The following is a 23,160-nucleotide window of genomic DNA, read 5'->3' as shown; positions in this document are numbered from 1 at the left end:
GACCCATCAGTGCATGGGAAGAATCTCCAACCAACTGAGCCACAACTACCAGGGCTGTATTTTTCCTTCAGGTTGAATCAAAAGATGATAAATAAAGTAAAAATTCAACCTAAAAAAGATGTTGGGGAAAATATTAAGTAAAGAAAAATACTTCACCTAACTGATTTATATGGTTGTTATTGTCCATATTATTCAGGGTAGGGTATTGAAGATAATTTTGGTTAGGAAGAGACCACAATAGTGAGAAGCACATGTTGTAAAGCTGTGGCATAAAGCCCAGGAAAAGTAGGTCTATGACAGATGAGGAAAAGGAACCATTCCTGTTAAGATGGACTATAAGGACAGTCCAGACACTACTTGAAATTATTTAGATATATTTCAGAATTTAGCTTAAAAGAGAGCATGAAGTAGTTGGTACTTAAACCTGGTGAATTATAAGAATAGGAAACATTCCTTTATGGATTAGACAGTTTGTCTGAATTTTGTCCTGGAAGAATTTTGTAAACTTTCTAATTACCTTTTCTTTCTTTAACTTATTTAGATCAACTGTTCCATGTATTAGCCTTGCACATGCGGCTTTATAGCATTGATTCTGAGTTTAATCCCTGGAGAAAGCTTACTCAGTTAGAAGAGATGAATTCGCAGTAAGTATTACTGAAAGATTAAAGTTAATTAAAACTGTTTTTGAAAAATGCAGATAAAACGTTCAAATGGATGTACACAATAGCTGGTTGTGCCTCTTTTTATGTCAGAATTGATCAGTGGGTTCAGGTAGCCTAAGCCTGATCCCTCCATTGTAAAGTTCCCTATCAGCCTTTCATCTAATGATTTTTGCAATCCCTTATGATTCTTGCCTTAATCTGATATTTCATTAGATGCTGCAACATAGTGATTTTAAAAAACCTTTCTTCGGTTGTACTAGATCAGGGGTGGGCAACTTTTTTGTGAGTGCGTGCCAAAGCCAGCAAAATCTCTGACTCAAAATTCTTCTGCGTGCCAACCCTAATTTTTTGAGAACATGTTATGCCTACTTGATATCTCTTAAGGTGTACGTATGTGAAGAACCTTGAAGAAATAATAAAATTCATTCGAGCGACAAAAACACAGTATATGATGATGAAAAATACCTTTATTTTTTAATGTATACATGTACACTGATAGTCCGACAGAAAACTTTATGACTCCATTTGATATTATCAGTGGGACTTCTGCTGCTGCATCACTGATGACAGAGATTTTACATCAGGTTAATATTTCGTGACCTTCAGAGATATGCACGAGCTACTACTTTCATCTGTCAGGCTACTCCTATTATGAGACTTAACAAAATTCATCACTGAGAACAAAGATTCACAAGCGTATGTAGATGAAAACATGGAGAGTAACACTGTTGCAAAGTTTTTTAAACAGAAAAAATTTTCTGGAATGGCATTCCAAGTCCTCAGTAGTTCATTTTCGACACTATTGAAATTGCTCTTCTCCTCTCCCGTCAATCCATGTCTATGGTCTTTAAGATAACTTGTTATGTAAAATTATTTATTTATCTAAGATGCACCTACACTAAATTTATCTGAAAAATAAAAAAGTCGATATTAAGAAAAAAATTGTAAATGGAAGATTATAAGAGAGGGTTTCGCGTGCCAGCAAAAGTTACTGGCGTGCCATATTTGGCATGCATGCCAGGGGTTGCCCACCCCTTTACTGGATGTTGGATTTATCGTATAGATGGCTCTGAGGAGGGGGAAGCGTAGTCTTTATGGTGAATGATGATGGTTAATTGACTATTTATATGAGAAGCAATTAATGTTGACCCTTACCTCATACAGAACCTGTTCAGATTTTGCTAGTTGTTTCAGTAATATCCTGGGAAATGCAAATGCAATGCAAAGACCATTCAAAATCATGCTTGTGTTTAGTTGTCATGTCTCTTTAGTTTCCTTTATCTGAAATTGTTCCTGACTTTTTCTTTGTATTTTATGACACTGACTTCTTTTTTGAAGGGTTTAGGCCAATTATTTTGTAGAATTTCTCAAATTATTTTTGTCTAATATTTCCTTGTAGTTAGATTCGGGCTATAAACTTTTGGCAGAAATACCACAGAAGTAATGTGTTCTTTTTACTGTGTTATATCAGGAGGCACATGCTGTTGATTTGTCTTGTTATTGATGATAGTAATTCTCATCATTTGGTTAATGTGGTATCTGCTAGGTTTTTTCACTGTAAAGTTATTTTATCCCTTGTAGTTAGTATCTGTGGGAGATACTTTGAAGTTATGAATACATCCTGCTACTTCTTCAAAACAAAATAAAATTGTGTGTGTGTGTTTTGTGTTTATAGACAAAATGAGCAAGCTGTAAGTATTTTGCATATTATGGCTAAGGAAAATCACTTTTGTTCATATTAGCTAGTGATTTTCTTTCTTAGCTAGACTTGCATACCCAGGGATAAGGATGGTGTGCATAAAGTATTAGCATACCTAATTCTCTGAGTCTAAAGATGTTCAGCAAATGAAAGATTTCTTAAGTGTAGTATTGTTGAATTAAAAGTTGAAAGAGAAGCCCTGTCCAGTTTTGCTCAGTAGTTAGAGTGTCGGCCTGTGGACTGAAGGGTTGCCAGTTCGATTCCCAGTCAAGGGCACGTAGCTTGGTAGCTTGGTTGCAGCTTCCCCAGCCAATGGGGGCGCATGCGGGAGGCAACCAACTGATGTTTCTTTCTCTCTCTTTCTCTCTCTCTCTCTCTCTCTCTCTCTCTCTCTCTCTCTCTCTCCCATTTCCTCCCTCCTTCCACCTTTCCACTTTCTCTAGAAACTAGTGGAAAGGATATCCTCAGATGAGGATTTAAAAAAATATATTGAAAGAACAGACATAGGTACTATGCTTTCCATAATATTGATTGCTGGGTTGTATTCTTTTTAAGCCCTAAGATAAATACCCATTAGGATAGTAGTAAATGCTGTGAACACTTATCTAGTGCTTATTTCATGGTAAGGCATTTTTGTACTTTGTGTGTATAAACTCATTTTATCATCACCATAACGCTGTACACTAGGTACCATTGTTATCCCAGTTTTTACATATGAGGAACCTGAGGCTTAGAAAAGTTAATTAACATACTCTTTTGGGATATGCAGCTTTTAAGGAATAGAGCTGGTATTTGAATCCAAAACCCTCTGATTCAACTTTTAATTTCAATTCAGAGCCTAACTTCTTAACTGTTAGTCTACAGATCTGAGGAATTTCCAGTATGGTTCACTAGTTCACTAAGTTGTAATACTAATAATATCATCTGTTTTATATCTACAATATTAGATTTTTAAGAATTGAAGTATCTTTTCCTATTTTCTCACTTTTAATACTTATTCATCAAATTCTATGTCTAATGATATAGATTTCTCATATATGCTTTTTCTGTAATCCTCATGAAAATTATTTTCTTATTTCCTTTTAATTTTATTGTATTAACAATCATTTGGTTTAAGAAAAAATAATGGGAAAATTAGGCCTATTAACACTAACCCACCCATTTTCTCTTATCATCTGTAGAGTTAATAGTAGTGTACAGTTTTTATAATCTAGATTTTTTTAAAGATTAGCTAAAAACTTTAGAAGTTAGAAACAATTACATATTTTAAAAAATTATCTTTATTGTTGAAAGTATTACAGATGTCCCCCTACATCCCACTCCCGTCCCCTCCCCAGGTCTTCACTGCACTGTTGTGTGTGTCTATGAGTTATGCATATGTGCATATAAGTTCTTTGGTTAATCTGTTACCCCTTCCCCTTCTTCACTCTGAGATTTGTCAGTCTGTTGCATGCTTCCATGTCTCTGGATCTATTTTGTTCGTGAGTTTATTTTGTTCATTAGATTCCACATATAGGTGAGATCATGTGATACTTGTCTTTCTCTGACTGGTTTATTTCGCTTAGCATAATATTCTCCAGGTCCTTTCATACTGTCTCAAAGGGTAAGAGAACCTTATTTTCTACTGCTGCATAGTATTCCCTGGTGTAAATGTACCACAGCTTTTTTATCCACTCATCTACTGATGGGCACTCGGGCTGTTGCCAGATCTTAGCTATTGTAGATAGCACTGCTATGAACATAAGGGTGCATATATTCTTTCTGATTGGTGTTTTAGGATTCTATTCTTAGAAGTGGGATCACTGGGTCAAATGGGAGTTCTACTTTTAATTTTTTAAGGGAACTCCATACTGTTTTCCACAGTGGCTGTACCATTCTGCATTACCACCAGCAGTGTACTAGAGTTCCCTTTGCTCTACATCCTTGACAGTTCTTGTTTGTGATTTGTTGATGATAGCCATTCTGGCAGGTGTGAGGTCATACCTCATTATGGTTTTAATTTACATCTCTCTGATAATTAGTGACTTTGAGCATTTTTCATATGTCTCTTGGCCATCAGAAATAATTATGTATTTTAAATATTAAGCATTTAAAGGATAATTATCACAATGATGTTATTAAACCCCACAGTCAAAATCTATGCTTCTCTTTTGACAGTGGGGTGAATTAATTAATTAGTTAGTTAATTAATTAATTAATTCATAGTATGTGCCTACTGTGTGCCAGGAAAATCCATTTCTATGTCCTCAGAATGATTGTTTTTATCTTAGTAGCCAACAAGCTCCAGTTTATTATTTTTACATTTTTTTTATTATAAAAATTATATTTATTGTACAATGCTTAGAACATACAAAAATGTTGAAGATGAGAATGAAATGATCTAGAATCTTATAAACTATGTGTTATATATAGTTTATTACAGTTTAATGAACTCATCAACCATAAAAACGAGAGCAAATATAGGGATAAATCATATTTTCTGAGATATCCTCTTATACTTTTAACATTATGAGATATTTTTTCATTTTCTTTTTTATATGTACATATATTATAAATTTTAGAATACTATTTGATTCATAGTCTATCAGTTTTAGAATTTTAAATTAATATATAACAACCAGATTCCCTTATCATTAAAAATTCTTTAAATGATGTACCTAATTTATTTATTCATTCATTTCTCTTGTTAATTATTTAATTTTTCTTTTCCCACCATAATATCAGATGATGTGTTAAGCAGTTCTTGACATGTTAGATGTAACCTAGAACTATAGAATAACATGAAACTATAGAATAACATAATGTTTTAGATTATTTCAGTAATTTATTTGATAAATATTCACTGAGTGTTAGGAACTGTGTTGTACAGAGCAACATTGCTTCTCAGAAAGATTGTACCTATATAAACTTAAATTGTCAATCTAAGAATGTCCTCATTTCTGTCAATCTTGAATATTAGTACTTAAAAATATTTTGGGGATAATTTGAGAGACAAAAATTGGGATCTCATGCCCAACTGGTGTGGCTCAGTGGTTGAACGTTTGATTCCTAGTCAGGGCACATGCCAGGGTTTGGTGCTCAATCCCCAGTAGGGGGCATGTAGGAGGCAGCTGATTAATGATTCTCTGTTATCATTGATGTTTCTATCTCTCGCCCTCTCCCTTTCTCTTTCTGAAATTAAAAAAAAAGGGGATCTTAAAGTAAGAGAAATCTATATAACTTCTAGTGAAGTTAACTTTATATAAATATTTCATATTTATTAGCCATTTGTGTATAATCTGTGAATTACATATTTAGGACATCTGTATATTTTTCTGTTTGTATCTTATTTTTTAAATATTTCTGAAGGATTCTTTATTGATGTTTCTCTCTCCCATCAGTGTTTCTCTCTCTCTCTCTCTTTCTCTCTCTCTCTCTCTCTCCCCCCCCCCCCTTCCTCTCTCTAAAGTCAGTGAAAACATATCTTTGGGTGAGGATTAAAAAAGATAAAAAAGATTATTTTTTAGGCAAAAATTAAAGCCCCTAGCTTTTTCTTTTGAGATTTCTCAGTTGCATATGAAAGTTTGATTTCTGATCCATAGGCATTTGTGTAAAATAGAAAATGAATTAGAAAGAAAAGATGTACAATACTGTCTGAAGTGATTATGCATTTTCTTTTAGGTTGGGAAATGAAGAACAACAGCCTGAGGTTCCAATTCTTTATCATGATGTTACATCCCTTTTGCTCATCCAGATTTTAATGATGCCACAACCCTTACGCAAAGGTATATCTTTATAATTCAGATTCTTAGATTACATAGTATATATAATGAATATCCTACTAATTGTAGCAACAAATGTAGCATTCATCTGATGGAATTATTTAAAGGTAAATAACATTGTTTTTTCTATTTTTAGTAAATAGTAATCATATATATATAAAGAAAATGACAATGAAACAAAATTGTTTTTTCCCTTAAAGGTCTATTTTTTTTAGCTTCTTAGTCCATAATGAGGTAAAGACATGGGAAACCACTCTGAAAACCTGTTTTAAAAAAATTAAAGTGATAATACAAAAACGTGAAAAATAAAGCAAACTTTCAGCCTTAATGGCTCCACCCTATTTACATGCATATACTAGTACATTTTAATATAGTAATATCATAGATTTATTCAAATGTGATGTCCCATCATTTTTAATTAGTGTTAATGTTATAATATTGATATTAATATTATACTACAAACATTTTAATTGCTCCAGTTTTTATTTGAAAACATTTAAACTATTCTGTCAAGTAATTAACTATTCTCCTTTGGTGGAAAACAGGTTTTTGCTTTTTTCTGTTTGTTTTTGTGCTATTTAAGTTATACTAGAAAAAACATCTGTGGGGTCTAGAACAAATATTCCAAAATTTTATAAGGAACCACAAAAGACCCTCAGTATCCTCAGCAATCTTGAGAAAGAAGAACAAAATTGGAGGTATCATACTACCTCATATTAAATTATACTACAAGGCTATTGTAAAAACAGCCTGGTACTGGCATAACAACAGGCATATAAATCAGTGGAATAGAACAGAAAGCCCAGAAGTAAATCAATGGTCAATTAATATTTGACAAAGGAGGCAAGAACATACAATGAAGTAAAAACAGTCTCTTCATTAAATGGTAAAATTGGACAGGTACATGCAGAAAAAAATGCAACTAGACCACCAACTTATACCATACATAAGAATAAACTCAAAATGGACAAAAGAGTTAAATGTAAAGTCGGGAAACCATAAAAATCCTAGAAGAAAACATAGGCAGTAAACTCTCAGACTCTCTCATAGCAATATTTTTTTTTTACGTATATTTTATTGATTTTTTACAGAGAGGAAGGGAGAGGGATAGAGAGAGTTAGAAACATCTATGAGAGAGAAACATTGATCAGCTGCCTCCTGCACAATCCCCACTGGGTATGTGCCCGCAACCAAGGTACATGCCCTTGCCCAGAATCGAACCGCAGGCCGACACTCTATCCACTGAGCCAAACTGGCTAGGGCAATATATTTTTGTTAATATATCTCTTCAGGCAAGGGAAACAAAGGAAAAAATGAATGGGACTACATAAAACTAAAAAACTTTTGTACAACAAAAGAAAACATTAACAAAATGAAAAGGCAGCCCACTACATATTTGCCAATAATAAATCTGATAAGGGATTAATTTTCAAATATATAAAGAATTTTATAAGTCAATACCAAGAAGCATAACAAACCAATTAAAAAATGGGCAAAGGATTTGAGTAGACACTTCTCTAAAGAGGACATTTAGATGGCCAATAGATGTATGAAAAGATGTTCATTGTCACTAATCATCAGAGAAATGCAAATTAAAACCAAAATGAGATATCACCTCACAGCTGTCATGATTATCATCAGTAAATCAACAAACAACCAGTACTGGCAAGGATGTGAAGGAAAGAGAGGCCTATACACTGTTGGTGGGAATGCAGACTAGTGTAGCCACAGTGGAAAACTGTGTGGCGTTTCTTCAAAAAATTAAAAATGGAACTACCTTTTGGCCCAGTAATCCAACTTTTGGGAATATATCTGAAGAAACCTGAAACACTAATTCAAAAGAATATAGGTACCCCTATGTTCATGGCAGCATTATTTATAATAGCCAAGATTTGGAAATAGCCCAAGTACCCAGCAGTAGATGAGTGGATAAAAAAGCTGTGGTACATTTACACAATGGAATACTACTTGGCCAAAAGAAAGAAGAAAATCTTACCTTTTGCTACAGCATGGAGAGACCTGAAAATTATTATGCTAAGTGAAATAAGCCAGTCAGAGAAAGATAAATACCATATGAGCTCACTTATATGTGGAATCTAAAAATGATTTAACGAATAAAATAGAAACAGAGGCATAGATACATAGAACAGACTGACAGCTTTCAGAGGAGAGGGGGTTGGGGGGCTGGGTGAGAAAAAGTTATAGGATTAGGCAAAAAAATATATACTATAATAAAAGTGTAATATGCTAATTAGATTGGATGTCCTTCCGGACGACCATTTGAATGAAGCCAGGGCTGTGAGGGAAGCCCGGGTCCTGGATTCCGGGTTCTGGGTACCAGAGGCCAGAGGGAAACCTGGGTCCCAGGTGTCAGAGGGAAGCAGGTGCCAGCAGCCGGGGGAAAGAAGGCCTATTCTTGCACGAATTTCGTGCATTGGGCCTTTAGTGTGTGTGTGTGTGTGTGTGTGTGTGTGTGTGTGTGTGTGTGTATGACACATAGATATGGACAATGGTATGATGATAACCGGAGGGAAAGGGGGGTGGGGCAAGGTGGAAGTGGGAAAGGTGGGATAAATGAGGAAAGAAGGAGACTTGACTTTGGGTAGTGTGTGCACAATGCAGTATGCAGATGATGTTTTGTTGAGTTGTACACTTGAAACCTGTATGGTTTAATTAAACAATGTTACTTTTGTAACATTTGATTGAAAGAAAAAGAAAGAGAGAAAGAAAGAAAGAAAGAAAGAAAGAAAGAAAGAAAGAAAGAAAGAAAGAAAGAAAAAGAGAAAGAAAGAAAGAAAGAAAGAGAGAAAGAAAGAAAGAAAGAAAAAGAAAGAGAGAAAGAAAGAAAGAAAGGTTTTTATACATCTGTGGGTGTATAAAAGCCTTGTTACTGGAGAGGATATTATTTGTGTGTACTTCAATTTGACCTTTGAAAAATATGTATTTTAAATAAATTTATTAAAATTGATTTTAGAGAGAGAAGGGAGAGGGAGAGAGAGAGAAACATTGATGAGAGAGAACCATTGAACAGCTGCTTTCTGCACAAAATCCTGGCATGTGCCCTGACCAGGAATGGAACCAGCGACCTCTCAGTGCATGGGATGACAATCAACTGAGTCACACCAGCTAGGGCTTTAAAAATTTTTTTTTTTTATTGATTTTTAGAGAGAGAGAGGAAGGGAAAGGGAGAAAGAGAAACATTGATGTGAGAGCAGAACATCTGTTGGCTTTCTCTTGCATGCCCCCTACTGGGGATCGAGCCCACAACCTCAGGCATGTGACCTGATGGGGAATCGAATCAGCAACTTTTTGGTGCATGGGATGATGCCCACCAACTGAACAGCATAAGATAATAGAAGGAACACTGAATCTGATTGATGTGTGTGGATTCAAGTTCAGAATCCACACACATCATGTGCTTATTAGCTTTGTTACCACTGGCACATCCTTTTGAAGCTTACTTGTCCAATTGAGACTGTTCTGAGGATTGAATGAGACATTTGAGGCAATTTTCTGTTATTAGGTATTTATAAGTATTAATTATGATTATTAAGCTACCATTTATTAAGTACCTAATATGTACCAAGCATCTTGCATTAATGTTACTCTTGTTTTTGCATTGTTATGGTTTTCATTGAATTTTAAATCTCAGAGTACCTAAAATATTGGGATTTATTTTTTTATTTTAGAAGTTCTATATTGTATTATTTTATATTATGTTATTATTTACAAGATCTATATCATATTAGAAGTAGACGAAGTACTGGTTTTAAGCACTCAGACTACCAGACATTGTTAAGTACATGATATCTAGTAGGGGATTTGCCAAGGTTGAACAGCTATTCTGAGGTTGAGTGGCATTAGCGCTCTGGTATTCTAAAACATACCACACCTTCCACTATGCTAAATGCCTCTCATTTACATATTCAGTGGATGATTAAGGGAACTTTGATTTCATAATTTCAGATCTGTTGAGTAGAAAATATATCACCACATTGTAATCTCATTTTATTGACTACTTAAATGTTGAACAAAAATCAATTACACATGCAAAGAAAGGCATATATTTGTGAAATTATCCTATATAATAAAAGCCTAATATGCTAAATGTCTGGTCGTCTGGGTGTCCGGTCAAGCAGTCAAAGCGTAATATGCTAATGATATCTAAGGCCGCTCAACTGCTCACTATGATGTGCACTGACCACCAGGGGGCAGACAGTCGACTGGTCGACCAGTTGCTATGATGTGCACTGAACACCAGGGGGCAAATGCTCTGACCAGTAGATTAGCTTGCTGCTAGGGTCCAGCTGATCAGGACTGAGCGAGATGGGCCAGACACACCCTGGAGCCCTCTTGCAGTCCCTCTCCGGCCCTCCCTGGCCCCGATCGTGCACCGGTGGGGTCCCTCGGCCTGGCCTGTGCCCTCTCGTAGTCGGGCTCAGGGACCCCCGCCCCATTGAGTGCATGAATTTTGTGCACCGGGCCTCTAGTCTTGAGTATAAAATGTCTAGATTTCAAAGAAATAACAATCTTCTCTTTCTCTTGTAGACCACTTCACCTGCATTGTGAAGGTGCTTTTTGCCCTACTGTACACACAAGCTCTTGCGGCACTTTCAGTCAAATGCAATGAGGAAGATAGGTCAGCCTGGAAACATACAGGAGCTCTCAAAAAGGTTAGTGTCTTATTCGAATTTGTCATTTAGTAGTTCGGTAAACTCATTTAAGTTGGAGGTGTGAATGAATGAGATTAGATGTTGTAAAGACAAAATTAGTTATTACCAAAGTATTTTAAATGGAAATGTAACACCTTCAGGCTAAAAAAAGTTGAAAATGTTTTCCTTGTACAATGAGGTCTTTTGCATCTGTTTCTAAACCTTGGCCTTTATCTCTTTATATTTGGGCAGTTTTGTTTTGCTTTTGCTATAAGCCTTAAACTTACAGAAGTTACAAAAATTTTGCTAACACAGTGAGGAAGTAGCACAATGTCTGCAGACTTACCTATTTTACTATATATCATCTTTTCTTCTTATCTCTATCTCCAGTCACAATCCAAAGATGGTTTTTAACTTATCATTTCTAAACTTAAAAATCCTAAGGTGAAAGATGTATTGGAAATGTATTGCATGTAAATACTACTGTTATGTTTGAGGCAACTCGATTACTGTACTTATTAGTTTGAGGCTTTTTTTTCTTTTTCTATTGGGATTGTAAGTTTGCCTCTCAGATACTTTATATGCTTAAAAGTAAAATATACTAAACCTAAAAAATAATCCTAACCTTTTCTTAATTATACCTCTTTAAGTACTGCTTTTTTCCCCTCATGTTGGAATATATATAAGTTCTTATCAAATTGAAAGGAGAGCTCTTTAGTTAAAATTATGTAAAAAATTTAGAACAATTGCCGAACCAGTTTGGCTCAGTGGATAGAGCGTCGGCCTGCAGACTGAAGGGTCCCAGGTTCGATTCCGGTCAAGGGCATGTACCTTGGTTGCGGGCACATCCCCAGTAGGGGGTGTGCAGGAGGCAGCTGATCGATCTCTCTCTCATCGATGTTTCTAACTCTCTATCCCTCTCCCTTCTTCTCTATAAAAAAATCAATAAAAAAAAATAAATAAATAAAAAAATAAATAAAAAGAAATGTTTAAAAAAAAATTTAGAACAATTGTGCACATTTAGTTAAATGTATTTAATTAAAGTATTCAGTGGCTTGAGAACAAATGGGATACTATAGAATCAAAGTACTCTGTGACTGAGTGGTTTGGCTTACAGAAAGTTTAAAATAAAGTTACTTCAATGTTTATTTAGGAAAAGTAGTAGAAAAGAATAGGTGTTGTATAAATTAAACCTTTGTTAGCCTTATAAACTCTTAAAGAGGTTTTATACCTCATTGAAAAGTTTCTGTTAAAATCATATCTGTTTGCCAAATGGTGCTAAGTGGTTAGAGCAGTGGTTGGCAAACCGCGGCTCGCGAGCCACATGCGGCTCTTTGGCCCCTCGAGTGTGGCTCTTCCACAAAATTCCACATGTGGGCGCACACGTACAGTGCAATTGAAACTTCGTGGCCCATGTGCAGAAGTCGTTTTTCGGCCTGGGTGAGTCTATTTTGAAGAAGTGGCGTTAGAAGAAGTGGGGGGTGTCGGTCGGTTGCTCGGGCAATGGGTCAGGCAATGGGTCGGGCGATGGGAGACGCGGCGCAGGTGGGCCACGGGATACGCAGCGCGGGGGAGGTACATTGTTTTGAGGTACGTTCCCTGAGGTCGACTCCTTCCAACTCTCCCATCCACACTCATCTGTATACAAGACGAGTGTGGATGGGAGAGTTGGAAGGGGTCAACCTCAGCGAACGTACCTCAATCAGATAGAGGACGTTTTTAGCAAAGGCCAGCTTAGGAGTACCCTAATTAAGTTAATAACAATGTACCTACCTATATAGTTTAAGTTTAAAAAATTTGGCTCTCAAAAGAAATTTCAATCGTTGTACTGTTGATATTTGGCTCTGTTGACTAATGAGTTTGCCGACCACTGGGTTAGAGCATTGGCCTATGGGCTGAACGGTTGTGGATTCAATTCCCAGCCAAGGGCATGTACCTTGGTTGCAGACTTGATCCCAGGCTTGGGTTGGGGCTTGAGCGGGAGGCAACCAGTTGCTGTGTCTCTCTTTTCTCTCTCTCTCTCTCTCTCTCTCTCTCTCTCTCTCTCTCTCTCCCCCCTCCCATTCTCTCTAAAAAAAATCAATGGAAAAAATATCCTCAGTTGAGGATTAAATTACTTATATCAAAGGGGAGAGAAGACTAATTATAAACACATGAAATATGCTCAACATAACTTTCACTTTTATCACCAATTTACTCTCAAATCATGTTTATATGTACAAAAAATTAGTATAGTATCATCACAAAGTTCATTATGTCTTAATTAGGGATATGGGTGGTTGGCCATTGAACCTAAGTACTAGGCCAAGCTTCTACCGCTAAATTACTTTTTCAGTCAAGGCATAAAAACTCCATGAACCTCAATTTTCTGAAAGGTAAATGAGAATTTGGAATATATGATTTATTATGGTGCCTCTCTTTATAAAATTCTATTATTCCAAGTTCTCAAAATGGATTTTTGTCTTTTCTTGCAATGATTTTTTCTCCTTGTTCTTAGTTGATTCTTAGATAATTTTTATTCTGCAATTATCTTTCTTTTTTTCTAAATATCCTTTCAGTTTTCTGAACACACTCAAATCTGATATTTGTATTGTTAGTATTCAAATCAAGTATATTAGGTTTTTATGCTATGTCATTGTTTATGTTTTCTTAGTAAACTGTCTAATAATGAAAAGTTGTATATTTAAAACATTTCCTGATATAATTTGTGTCTAAATCTATTAGTCTAACTGCAAAAATGAGACCTTAATGACAGAACATTAGACAGTTGTAAATCTATAATGGGAGGAACATGAGCTAATTTAGGTAACTTCTATTAATTTTCTTTCTTGACTTGATAATTATTAGCTATTTAATAATACTTAATAAAACCTTTAACATGAGTTAGATTCTTATCAGATGTAGAAGTTTATACCCACATAAATGGCTTTAGTGAATGAAAGCAAAAATTATAATTATTCTGTAGGTTGTTTTGCTGTTATTAGCTTTTTCTGCAGTTGATTTAAACATTTAGATATGTAGAATATCCTATATAATAAAAGCCTAATATACTAAGTGTCTGGTTGTCTGGTTGTCCATTCAACCAATCAAAGCATAATATGCTAATGACATGCTAAAGCCGCTCAACCACTTGCTGTGATGTGCACTGACCACCAGGGGGCAGAGAGTAGACTGGTTGTCCAGTCACTATGATGTGCACTGACCACCAGGGGACAGACACTCCAACTGGTAGGTGAGCTTGCTGCTGGGGTCCGGCTGATCGGGACTGAGCGAGATGTGCCAACACGCCCTAGAGCCCTCCTGCGGTCCCTCCCCAGCCCCGATTGTGCACCAGTTGGGTCCCTTGGCCTGGCCTGCACCCTCTCACAATCCAGGACCCCTTGGGGGATGTTGGAGAGCTGATTTTGGCTCAGTCCCACTCAATGCAGGAGCTTCCCCCTGGTGGTCAGTGCGCTCCCACAGGGGGAGCGCTGCTTAGCCAGAAGCTGGGCTCACGGCTGGCAAGCACAGTGGTGGTGGCAGGAGCCTCTCCTGCCTCTGAGGCAGCGCTAAGGATGTCCAACTGATGGCTTAGGCCTGCTCCTAATAGGACTGCGAGAGGGAGCAGGGCAGGCTGAGGGACTCCTCCGAGTGCACGGATTTTGTGCACCGGGCCTCTAGTAAATATTAGCAACAGCTGTATAAGTAATGAAATGTATCATTGTGTATCATTCATTCCTTCTTTTTTTTTTCATTTCCTTCTCCCTTTACTTCTTTTCTTCTCATCCCTTTCCTTCTTTTCTTTCTTCATTGAGCCTCGTTTATTCCAACCCACCATATAATTCTTTATCCTCAGGTATAATAATTCCAGTGAAAACAGATTTTTGCCAGATTGAATCTACCCTAGAGCAATAAAAATATATATTTTTCAAAAGAATATTATAGAGATAATTTGATAAGGAAGTTCAGTTGTGTTGGAAAAATGGTCATTACAGTTAGCATATTTTTTTTTCTTCTTTGGAATATCTGTTAAAAGAGATTTTATACCAGGATTTCTTTGCTCCCCCTCATCACCATTTATTCCGCCCCCCCCCCCCATGTCCTCTTCTACCTCTACCCCTTTTCCTTCCCCCTGAAGTCATCACACTATTATCCATGTCCATGAGTTCTTTTTCTTTTTTTGGTCAGTCTTTCCACGCGGCCCCCCAACATCCTTCCACACACACCAGAGCTATCTACCTGCTCTCTATGATTTTGTCTCTATTTTGCTTGTCAGTTCAGTTTGTTCATTAAATTCCACATATGAATGAAATGACATGGTACTTGTCTTTCTCTGACTGGTCTGACCTACTTTACTTATTATAATGTTCTCCAGGTCCATCTATGCTGTCACAAAACATAAAATTTTCTTCCTTTTTACAGCTGAGTAGTACTTCATTGTGTAAATATATAGGTTTTGAGGAATTGAAGTTTACATACTTGAAAAATAATCTATATATATAAAAAGCTAATATGCTAAGTATCCTACCATCTGTGTAATGATGTCACGTAGCAAAGCCGGCTTTTTCTCCCTAGCAACTAGCCTCCTTGCAGTTTCTTCCGCCCAGGAACATGACTTGCTTTATAGCCAGGAAACATTTCACACTTTAACCAAATGTCTGTGAAGCGTTTTCCCATGCCTCATCTCATTTGATCCTCATAGAAGTCCTGGAGTAGGTAGATGGGAGACTTGGTGGAATCCTATTTTCTTTTCATTAGCTGGAAAACAGAGATTTAGAAACTTGACCTGACTGAAAAGAAGTAAGAAATGGTGGACCTTGAAAATGACTTCAGGTTTTCTCACTGTGCAGAATATAGTCAGACACTGCTGCAGTTAAATATATTACCCTTTGTTCTCCCTGCATGATCTACAATAATAATCTGCTTCATGTTGATATTTACTGCTGTGTTGCTGACAATTACCTGAAAGAGAGGTTGGGGTGCTTCACTGGGCTGGAAAACGTTTAGCTACATCAGAAAGCAGGTCTAATTAAGCAAGTTTAGTCTATATCTATAAAAGGCTAAGTTGACTCACACATACGTGATACATATAAAGCTCTTGCTGGCGCCAATCGCATGTGTGTGTTACCATTTGTCATTGTCGATTGTGAATTTGGTTGATACGTCTATTATAGAGAAAGGGTGAATAGTGATATTAAAATATTTATTTTAATTAATTTCCTTTCAGTGTGAATGAATTTGTGTACCAGGCCTCTAATGTAATCATAATTATGCTGTACTCTTTAAAAAGTGTTCTTTTCAATGTTAACTTTTTGTAAATTCAGTGACTGAGATAACTAATATTTTAATTTTTCCTAGAATACGTGTGATGCAGAAAAGTCTTATAAAGTGCTATTGAGCTTTGTGATAAGTGAACTCTCTAAAGGAAAGTTATACCATGAAGAAGGAGCTCAGGAGTGTGCAATGGTACGTTTTCTCTAAGGTTAGATGTAGTGGTTATTTAGTTAAAAATTTAGATTTTGTTGCCATTATGAATATAATTTTTAAAGCTATATCTATTATAGAATGAATTATTCAGGTTTTCTTTTTTTAACTTTAGGTTAGCCCTATTGCTTGGTCTTCTGAATCCATGGAAAAATACTTGCAGGACTTCTGCTTACCTTTCCTCAGAATCACCAGCCTTCTTCAGCATCACCTTTTTGGGGAAGATTTACCTAGCTGCCAGGTATAATTTGGGATAGAGATTAGGGTGCATTGTTTTAGTCTAACTAAAAGGAATAAATATTTAGAATACTTATTGTTACTATATTTTGTATTTGTTAGCATCCACTCATTTTTATGGTAATGTTACTAATATTTGATATTTGAGTAGTTTTGGATTAGATCAGTGATAATAAATGCCCAATATTTTAACAGGATCATAGTATTCATATTGATAATAGTTATCACCATCTCTATTGATACATTTATCACTAATTGCTTTTAATATTATTTAAATATTATGTTGGTCAGAAAGCTGGTTATCTGAAGATATGATGGTGTTTATGTAATTTTAGAACAACAAAATGTTCAATTTATAGCCACTTATATTAAAACTTGGATGAATGAGTTATCACTAGTTTAATATATTTCTTAGAACTGTTGGTCAATGTGAGTAGGCAAGAAAGTGACAGGAAAGGAAAGCAGAAGGTAAGTAAACCAAATTAACTTTTAGGATTATGTTTCTGGCATTATCTGCCATTCATTTTCGGTGAATTTGATGTGGCCATTAAGGTATTTATCATATTTATGATCTTTGAAGCCTGAAGTATATCAGAATTAAGAAGTTGATTATTCCTTTTCTCCTATGTAATTGGCCATTGCATAGTTTGTGTTCTTTGGTTTTTATTAAGTGATTTGAGATTAAACTCTACATATTTGTCCCCAAAACTTTGTATTTAGGATTATAAGATATTGAACAAATTAAAAATATTCAAAAATTCTTCACATCACTGTATTGCACCAATAATCTAGGAGAATCTCCTTAAACAAAAAGTAGGGATTAAGCTGTAGGGTTTTTCTTTTTTAACAGCAATCCAGGTACTGGAAAGCCAAAGTGACTTCAAAAATACGAATATTTCTAAAATAAATGGTGGTGATTTCACCAGCCATACATCAGGGTTGTCTGAGACTGATTTTGTAGTTACTAGAAAAGTGGATAGAGTGAAAGACCTGTGGAGTCTTGGTCGTGTCAAATCAAGTAACTCACTTGAAGACTACAGCTTTAATCAAAATACCTTTAACTTCAGAAGTTATCCCTAGCACTAATGGTAGTGAGCATGGGCACGAGGAAGGGGCTGCCCAACCAGGACATTTACCTACATCTGTTCCTTCTCTTTCTAATTGTGGTCTATTACCAGCTGCCTACATTACTCTCCACGCACTCCTTAACCCCACAAAATCTATTTTTCCCCCCTGCCAATACTATCCTGCAGCCTCAAGTGTTACTAAGGACCATCTGATCACAGCACAATTTGATATGCCTCATCACACCTTCCTTTAATCTCTCCCCTCCCGAGTCCCATGACACTGCAGCAGGAGTTTTCAAACATACTTTAGCAGTAGAACCTTTCTTTCAAATGAGATCTTGAAAAAAAAGACTTAAAATAGTAAGACTTGAAATCATACAGTATAGAAGTTCTCAAAATTTGTTCTTTTTCAAGGTATGTTTTGGCTATTCATTGTATTTCTATAAAATTTTTAAATCGGCCTGAAATTCCTATCAAAAAACAAAGCCTATTTAGTTTTTTTGGGGGGTGGGGGGGTGGGGAAGGTTTGCATTGACTCAATATTAATTTAGAACTCTCATCTTAACTGGAAGAACTGACGCTGTAACATTATAATGTTATCATCTTAACATTGAGAACTCCAGTAATGGACCTATTTATATTTCCTCCTGATTTGGATTAATTAAGCTTCTTAGATCTGTGGGTTAGTTGTTTTCATAAAAAAATTTAAAAAATATATATTGAGAAAGGATTTGTATCCAGAATATATCAGGAACTTTTATAACTCAACAATAAGAAAACAAAAAACATACGGTGGTCAAAAAATTTGAACAAGCACTTCTTATAAGAATATATATGAATGACTAATATGTAATGACAAGTGTTCAACATCATTATTGATTAGAGGAGTATAAATTAATGTTACAAGTGTTGGTAAGGAGTTGGGTAGAGTTCCATGAAACTTCTATTCATTGCTGGTAGGAATGCAAAGTGGTATAGTCAAATTCTGGCAGTTTTCTTTAAAATATTAAGCATGCACTTAACTGTATAACACAATGATTCTATTCTTAGTTATCTACCAAAAGATATGAAAGCGTATGTCCACATAAATAGTTGTAATTGAATGTTCATAGCAGCCTAATTTATAGTAGTCAAAAACTGGAAATAACCCAGAAGTCCTTCAAAAAGTGAACGTGTGAACAAAATGTGGTATGCTCATATAGTGGAATGCTACTCAGTAATAAGAAGGAATGGACTACTGATACACACTATAACATGAATGAATCTCAAAATATTATGCTAAGTGAAAGAGGCCAGGCACAAAAGAATACATAATGGTTTCATGTATATGAAATGTAAAATCCCAAACTATAATGGCAGAAAGCATATCAATGGTTGCTTGGGCAGGAGAAGGGGCTGGAATTGATTGCATAGGGGTAAAAGAAATATTTTGGGGGAGTGGAATGGTTCTAGAATTTTATGGTAGCAGTAGTTTCATGATTATACTTTTACTAAAATTCATCAAACTACACTTAAGGTTGGTCCATTTTATGGTTATGGAAGTTATACCTCAATAAAGTTGTTTTTAAAAATGCCCTCTTTGCATAGCTATATAAATGGGGGATTTGTGGCCTTATTTCTAGAGATTTAAAAAATTAACATTTTTTAGCTTTCTTATCATTTTGCTTTTTTATCTTTGTACCATATTTCAAATTTTGTACTTTATCTAGATAATTAGTTCACTTTTGCAAAGAGATGCTGGTTGAATTTCTATTATGTGCCAAGCCCTGGGAAGACAGAGCTCCTACACCCAGGAACCGCTCCCACAGTCTTATAGGAAAGGCTAATTTATTTTTAAAGTAACTAATAGCAAATATCCAAAAGAGAAGTGTTTACAAGGTGTGGAAGGATTAATTTTATCTGAATGGGGCTGGGTACTGTAAAGTGTCATTAATAGGGGTGAGGGGAGGCTTCTCTGGGGAGCTGGGAGATTTGAAGGATGATAGGAATTGATCCAATGGACAGAAGAAAGTAGACACACTAGCCTCAGAAATGTTTTTTCAGTTAAATAAAAAAAGATTAGGGAGTATACTTTGGTTTTCACAAGACTAACAAACTCCTTAAAAATAAACTTTCAAAATGCGAGTGCTTGGATGACTTATTTCTCTGGTTCTGTTATTACTGAGTGGAGCTTCAGATCGCTGAATACTTGGATCTCGGAAGTTTTTTAAAACTCATTTCTTCTATTTTTATTTATTTATTTATTAAAATGTTTTGACAGACTTATTTATTTTTCGTAATCTTTACCAGAGAATATTTTTTCAGTTGATTTTTAGAGAGAGTGGAAGGGAGGGAGGCGGAGAGAGAGAGAGGAGAAAGAGAGAAACATCAATTGGTTGCCTCCCACATGCACAGGATCAAAACTGAGACCCTTTGGTGTAGGACAGTGATGGCGAACCTATGACACGCATGTCAGAGGTGACACGTGAACTCATTTTTTTGGTTGATTTTTGTTAAATGTCATTGAAATATATAAAATAAATATCAAAAATATAAATCTTTGTTTTACTATGGTTGCAAATATCAAAAAATTTCTATATGTGACACGACACCAGAGTTAAGTTAGGGGTTTTCAAAATGCTGACACGCCGAGCTCAAAAGGTTCGCCATCACTGGTGTAGGAGGTCAACACTTTAGCCATTGAGCAACACTGGCAAGGGCCTCCCTTCTTTTAAAACTGACTTTGTTTCACATGCAAATTATTTAGCATTGCCTCTTGTGTATTCCATGCTTTTACTCTTATTCTTCATCCACACTGACAAGCTATGTCTTTTTAACCAAAAGTCACTTTGCTTTTGTCCTAAATTAACATTGGTTTTCAGAGTAAATACGACTCTATAGACTGTACTCATCAGTTATGTGACAATACTATCCTATATAATAAAACCCTCATATGCAAATTGACCAAACGGTGGCTATGATGTGCACTGACCACTAGGGGGCAGACAATTAATGCAGGAGATGCCCCCTGGTGGTCAGTGTGCTCCCACAGGGAGCACAGAAGCTGGGCTCACGGCTGGCGAGTGCAGTGATGGTGGTGGGAGCCTCTCCTCCCTCCACTGCAGGTGGGTGGTAAGGAGCGAGGGGTCCTGGACTGCAAGAGCCCCAGACTGTGAGAGGGATGTCTGACTGCTGGCAGGTGGACATCCATTGAGGGGTCCCGGACTGCAAGAGGGCGCAGGCCAGGCTGAGGGACCCCCCCACCCCAGTGCATGAATTTCGTGCACAGGGCCTCTAGTTTAGAAAATAAATGTATAAAAGAAGCAGATGCTATGGCACTTAGGAGTTAAATTTCAGAGAGAAATATTATAGGGATATTTGGATATAACAGCTAGGGACCTTTCTCTCATTTCTTTTACTCCCTGTACTTTAGTTAAGAAAGTTTTCTTACTATCCAAAAGTAATTGATGAGAATGACACTCAAAATATCTATAATGGGAAATGTTCATGATGAAATATCTTGAGAATTTTCTATTTCATGTCTAAAAGGAAGAAGAAGAATTTTCAGTTCTTTCCAGCTGCCTGGGACTTCTGCCAACATTTTACCAAACAGAACATCCCTTCATCAGTGCCTCCTGTCTGGATTGGCCAGTTCCAGCATTTGATATTATAGCTCAGTGGTGTTCTGAGATAAATTCATTTACTGAAAGACATGCAGAACAAGGAAAGGTATGTAAAAGGAATAGTGCTCACTTGCCATAGAGGTCATGTGCTAATATTTAAGAGGCTAATGAAGAATTTAAAACTTATAGGTCATCTATTCTTGGAAACATTTATTAAACTAATTACATTGAGAAATGATTTACTTACATAATATTGGTTTTTGAATGTAAAAGCAGAAGTATTTCAATCAATAAAGCTAAGGAATTACTATGTCACTTTTAGTTTGTTTTAGGTTTTTATTGATTCCTTAAATAATCATAGCATTAGACTTGGAAGATACAAAGGAATTTTAAGATAGATGAGGGACTTGTAAGCTTATTGGAAAGAGAACTGTCAACAAAGAAATCAAAGATTTGGAATAGCAGGTCTAAAAGGTCACACCTTGAACTTTAAAATTTGCTGGCCCATTGCCGCCAGCTCAGCTGGAGAAAGGTTTTGTATTGGAGAGTGGGAGCAGCAGAGGGTGGTTGAATGCCATAGTTTGGTGCTCAGACATTTTCTATAGCTAGAAGTACAGTATTTGAGAAATGGCATAATATGAGGGAAGTAAGTGTTTTATGGGGTAATCTGGTGGCTTTTTAGCAGGTAAGTTGAAGTAAGGAGAGAGGGAAGCCAGAGATGATTATTTAGGTGGTGAAGAAAATCTGTACTATTGTCCTAACAGTAGAAATTAGAATGTAACCAATGCAAGAGACATTTGAGAAAAATAGATAGGACTTGCTGAACATATGTACATGACTTTAAGATCTTGAACTCAAATCATTAGAAGAATAGTAGTGAGTACACATAGTTCTGATAGGAACCTGCTCCTGCTTAAACTCCATTGAAGATGCCCCATCAGTATACTCTTTGCAAAGCATTCAAGGATTTTCCCCATCTTGCCTACCTTTCTAACCTTATTCTGTACCACTCCCTTGCCCACAACCTTGCTCAAACCAAAAGAATGTTTCTTCACTGTGCTATATATCTTCAAACACCTGTGCTATTGCTTGTTGCTGTTGCTTTTATCTAAAGTAAACTTCCTACCCTTCCCCTGCTGAATTAATCCATCAAGGTTTTGTTACCTCTTCTGTAAAGCTTTGTCTGATAGTCCATATTCCTCTGAAGCCTTAACCCCCTCCCTCTGTTTTCCTGTATGATAGTACTGTTGTGCTGTATAACAGTACTTTTGCCATTGTCTCTCACAGTTGCCATATTTATCACTGTTTATTGTGTCTGATTTGTGGCTCCACAAAGCAAAAATTATTTGTATATCCTTGAATCCCTAGTTCCTATAAAGTGCCTGCTATAGACTAGTGACCTAATAAATATTTGTGGAACAATTAAATGGTGGTAGGATGTCATTGGCTGAAATAGAACTGATGAAAGGGAACCAAATTTCAGGGAAAATTAGAATTTTAATTTTAACATCAAAGGGAAAATAAAAAGATTAGTATTTCAGATGGAAGTGTCTGATTATACTTAATTTTTAAAACATTGAAGTGAATAATAAAGGCAAGATAAGCATAAATAATAAATGTCTATTTTACTCGTTTCTATTTTTTTTGTCAAAGTCCTTGAAGAGATAATATATCATTTTATACCTTTTTAAAAAAAGGAATGGGAAATTCATGAAGTTAATTGAATCTTGTATGTTACGTATAAAAATCTTTTTTCTGTCTAGTAGTTTCTTTATTCACAGTTTGTAGCTAGAATCTGAAGTTATATTTTGATGTCTGAAAACCTATGAGGCATGACTTGGAGTAAGAGGTGGGTGTAATTGTAGAACCAGGACAGGAGAAAAAGAGATGAGCATACTTAAAGTTTTTGTTTTCATATGAGCCATGGGTTAAGCAACAGAGAAAAATAACTTATTTGATAGTGTAAGAGCAGGCCTACATTTTAGATGAATAATATTGGTATGGATATTGATGGAGA

General features: G+C 35.9%; 1 protein-coding gene across 12 annotated transcripts in view; it reads left to right on the top strand.

Moving 5' to 3' along the window:
• Window positions 1-23,160, top strand: part of UBR3 (ubiquitin protein ligase E3 component n-recognin 3 (putative)) — a 173,364-nt gene that overhangs the window by 137,344 nt on the left and 12,860 nt on the right. For 11 of the 12 annotated variants that reach the window (XM_023745010.1, XM_023745011.1, XM_023745055.1 and 8 more), the window contains 6 exons: window positions 542-644; window positions 6,022-6,125; window positions 10,671-10,795; window positions 16,112-16,219; window positions 16,353-16,478; window positions 21,070-21,249. In XM_023745010.1, coding sequence (XP_023600778.1) covers window positions 542-644; window positions 6,022-6,125; window positions 10,671-10,795; window positions 16,112-16,219; window positions 16,353-16,478; window positions 21,070-21,249 — 746 coding nt within the window. The remainder of the gene's footprint in view (window positions 1-541; window positions 645-6,021; window positions 6,126-10,670; window positions 10,796-16,111; window positions 16,220-16,352; window positions 16,479-21,069; window positions 21,250-23,160) is intronic. The other variant, XM_023745047.1, reaches the window with a different exon arrangement.

The sequence above is a fragment of the Myotis lucifugus genome, unplaced genomic scaffold (genome assembly GCF_000147115.1).
Source record: "Myotis lucifugus unplaced genomic scaffold, Myoluc2.0 scaffold_5, whole genome shotgun sequence".
Classification (NCBI taxonomy): domain Eukaryota; kingdom Metazoa; phylum Chordata; class Mammalia; order Chiroptera; family Vespertilionidae; genus Myotis; species Myotis lucifugus.
This window is presented reverse-complemented; position numbering and strand designations above follow the sequence as displayed.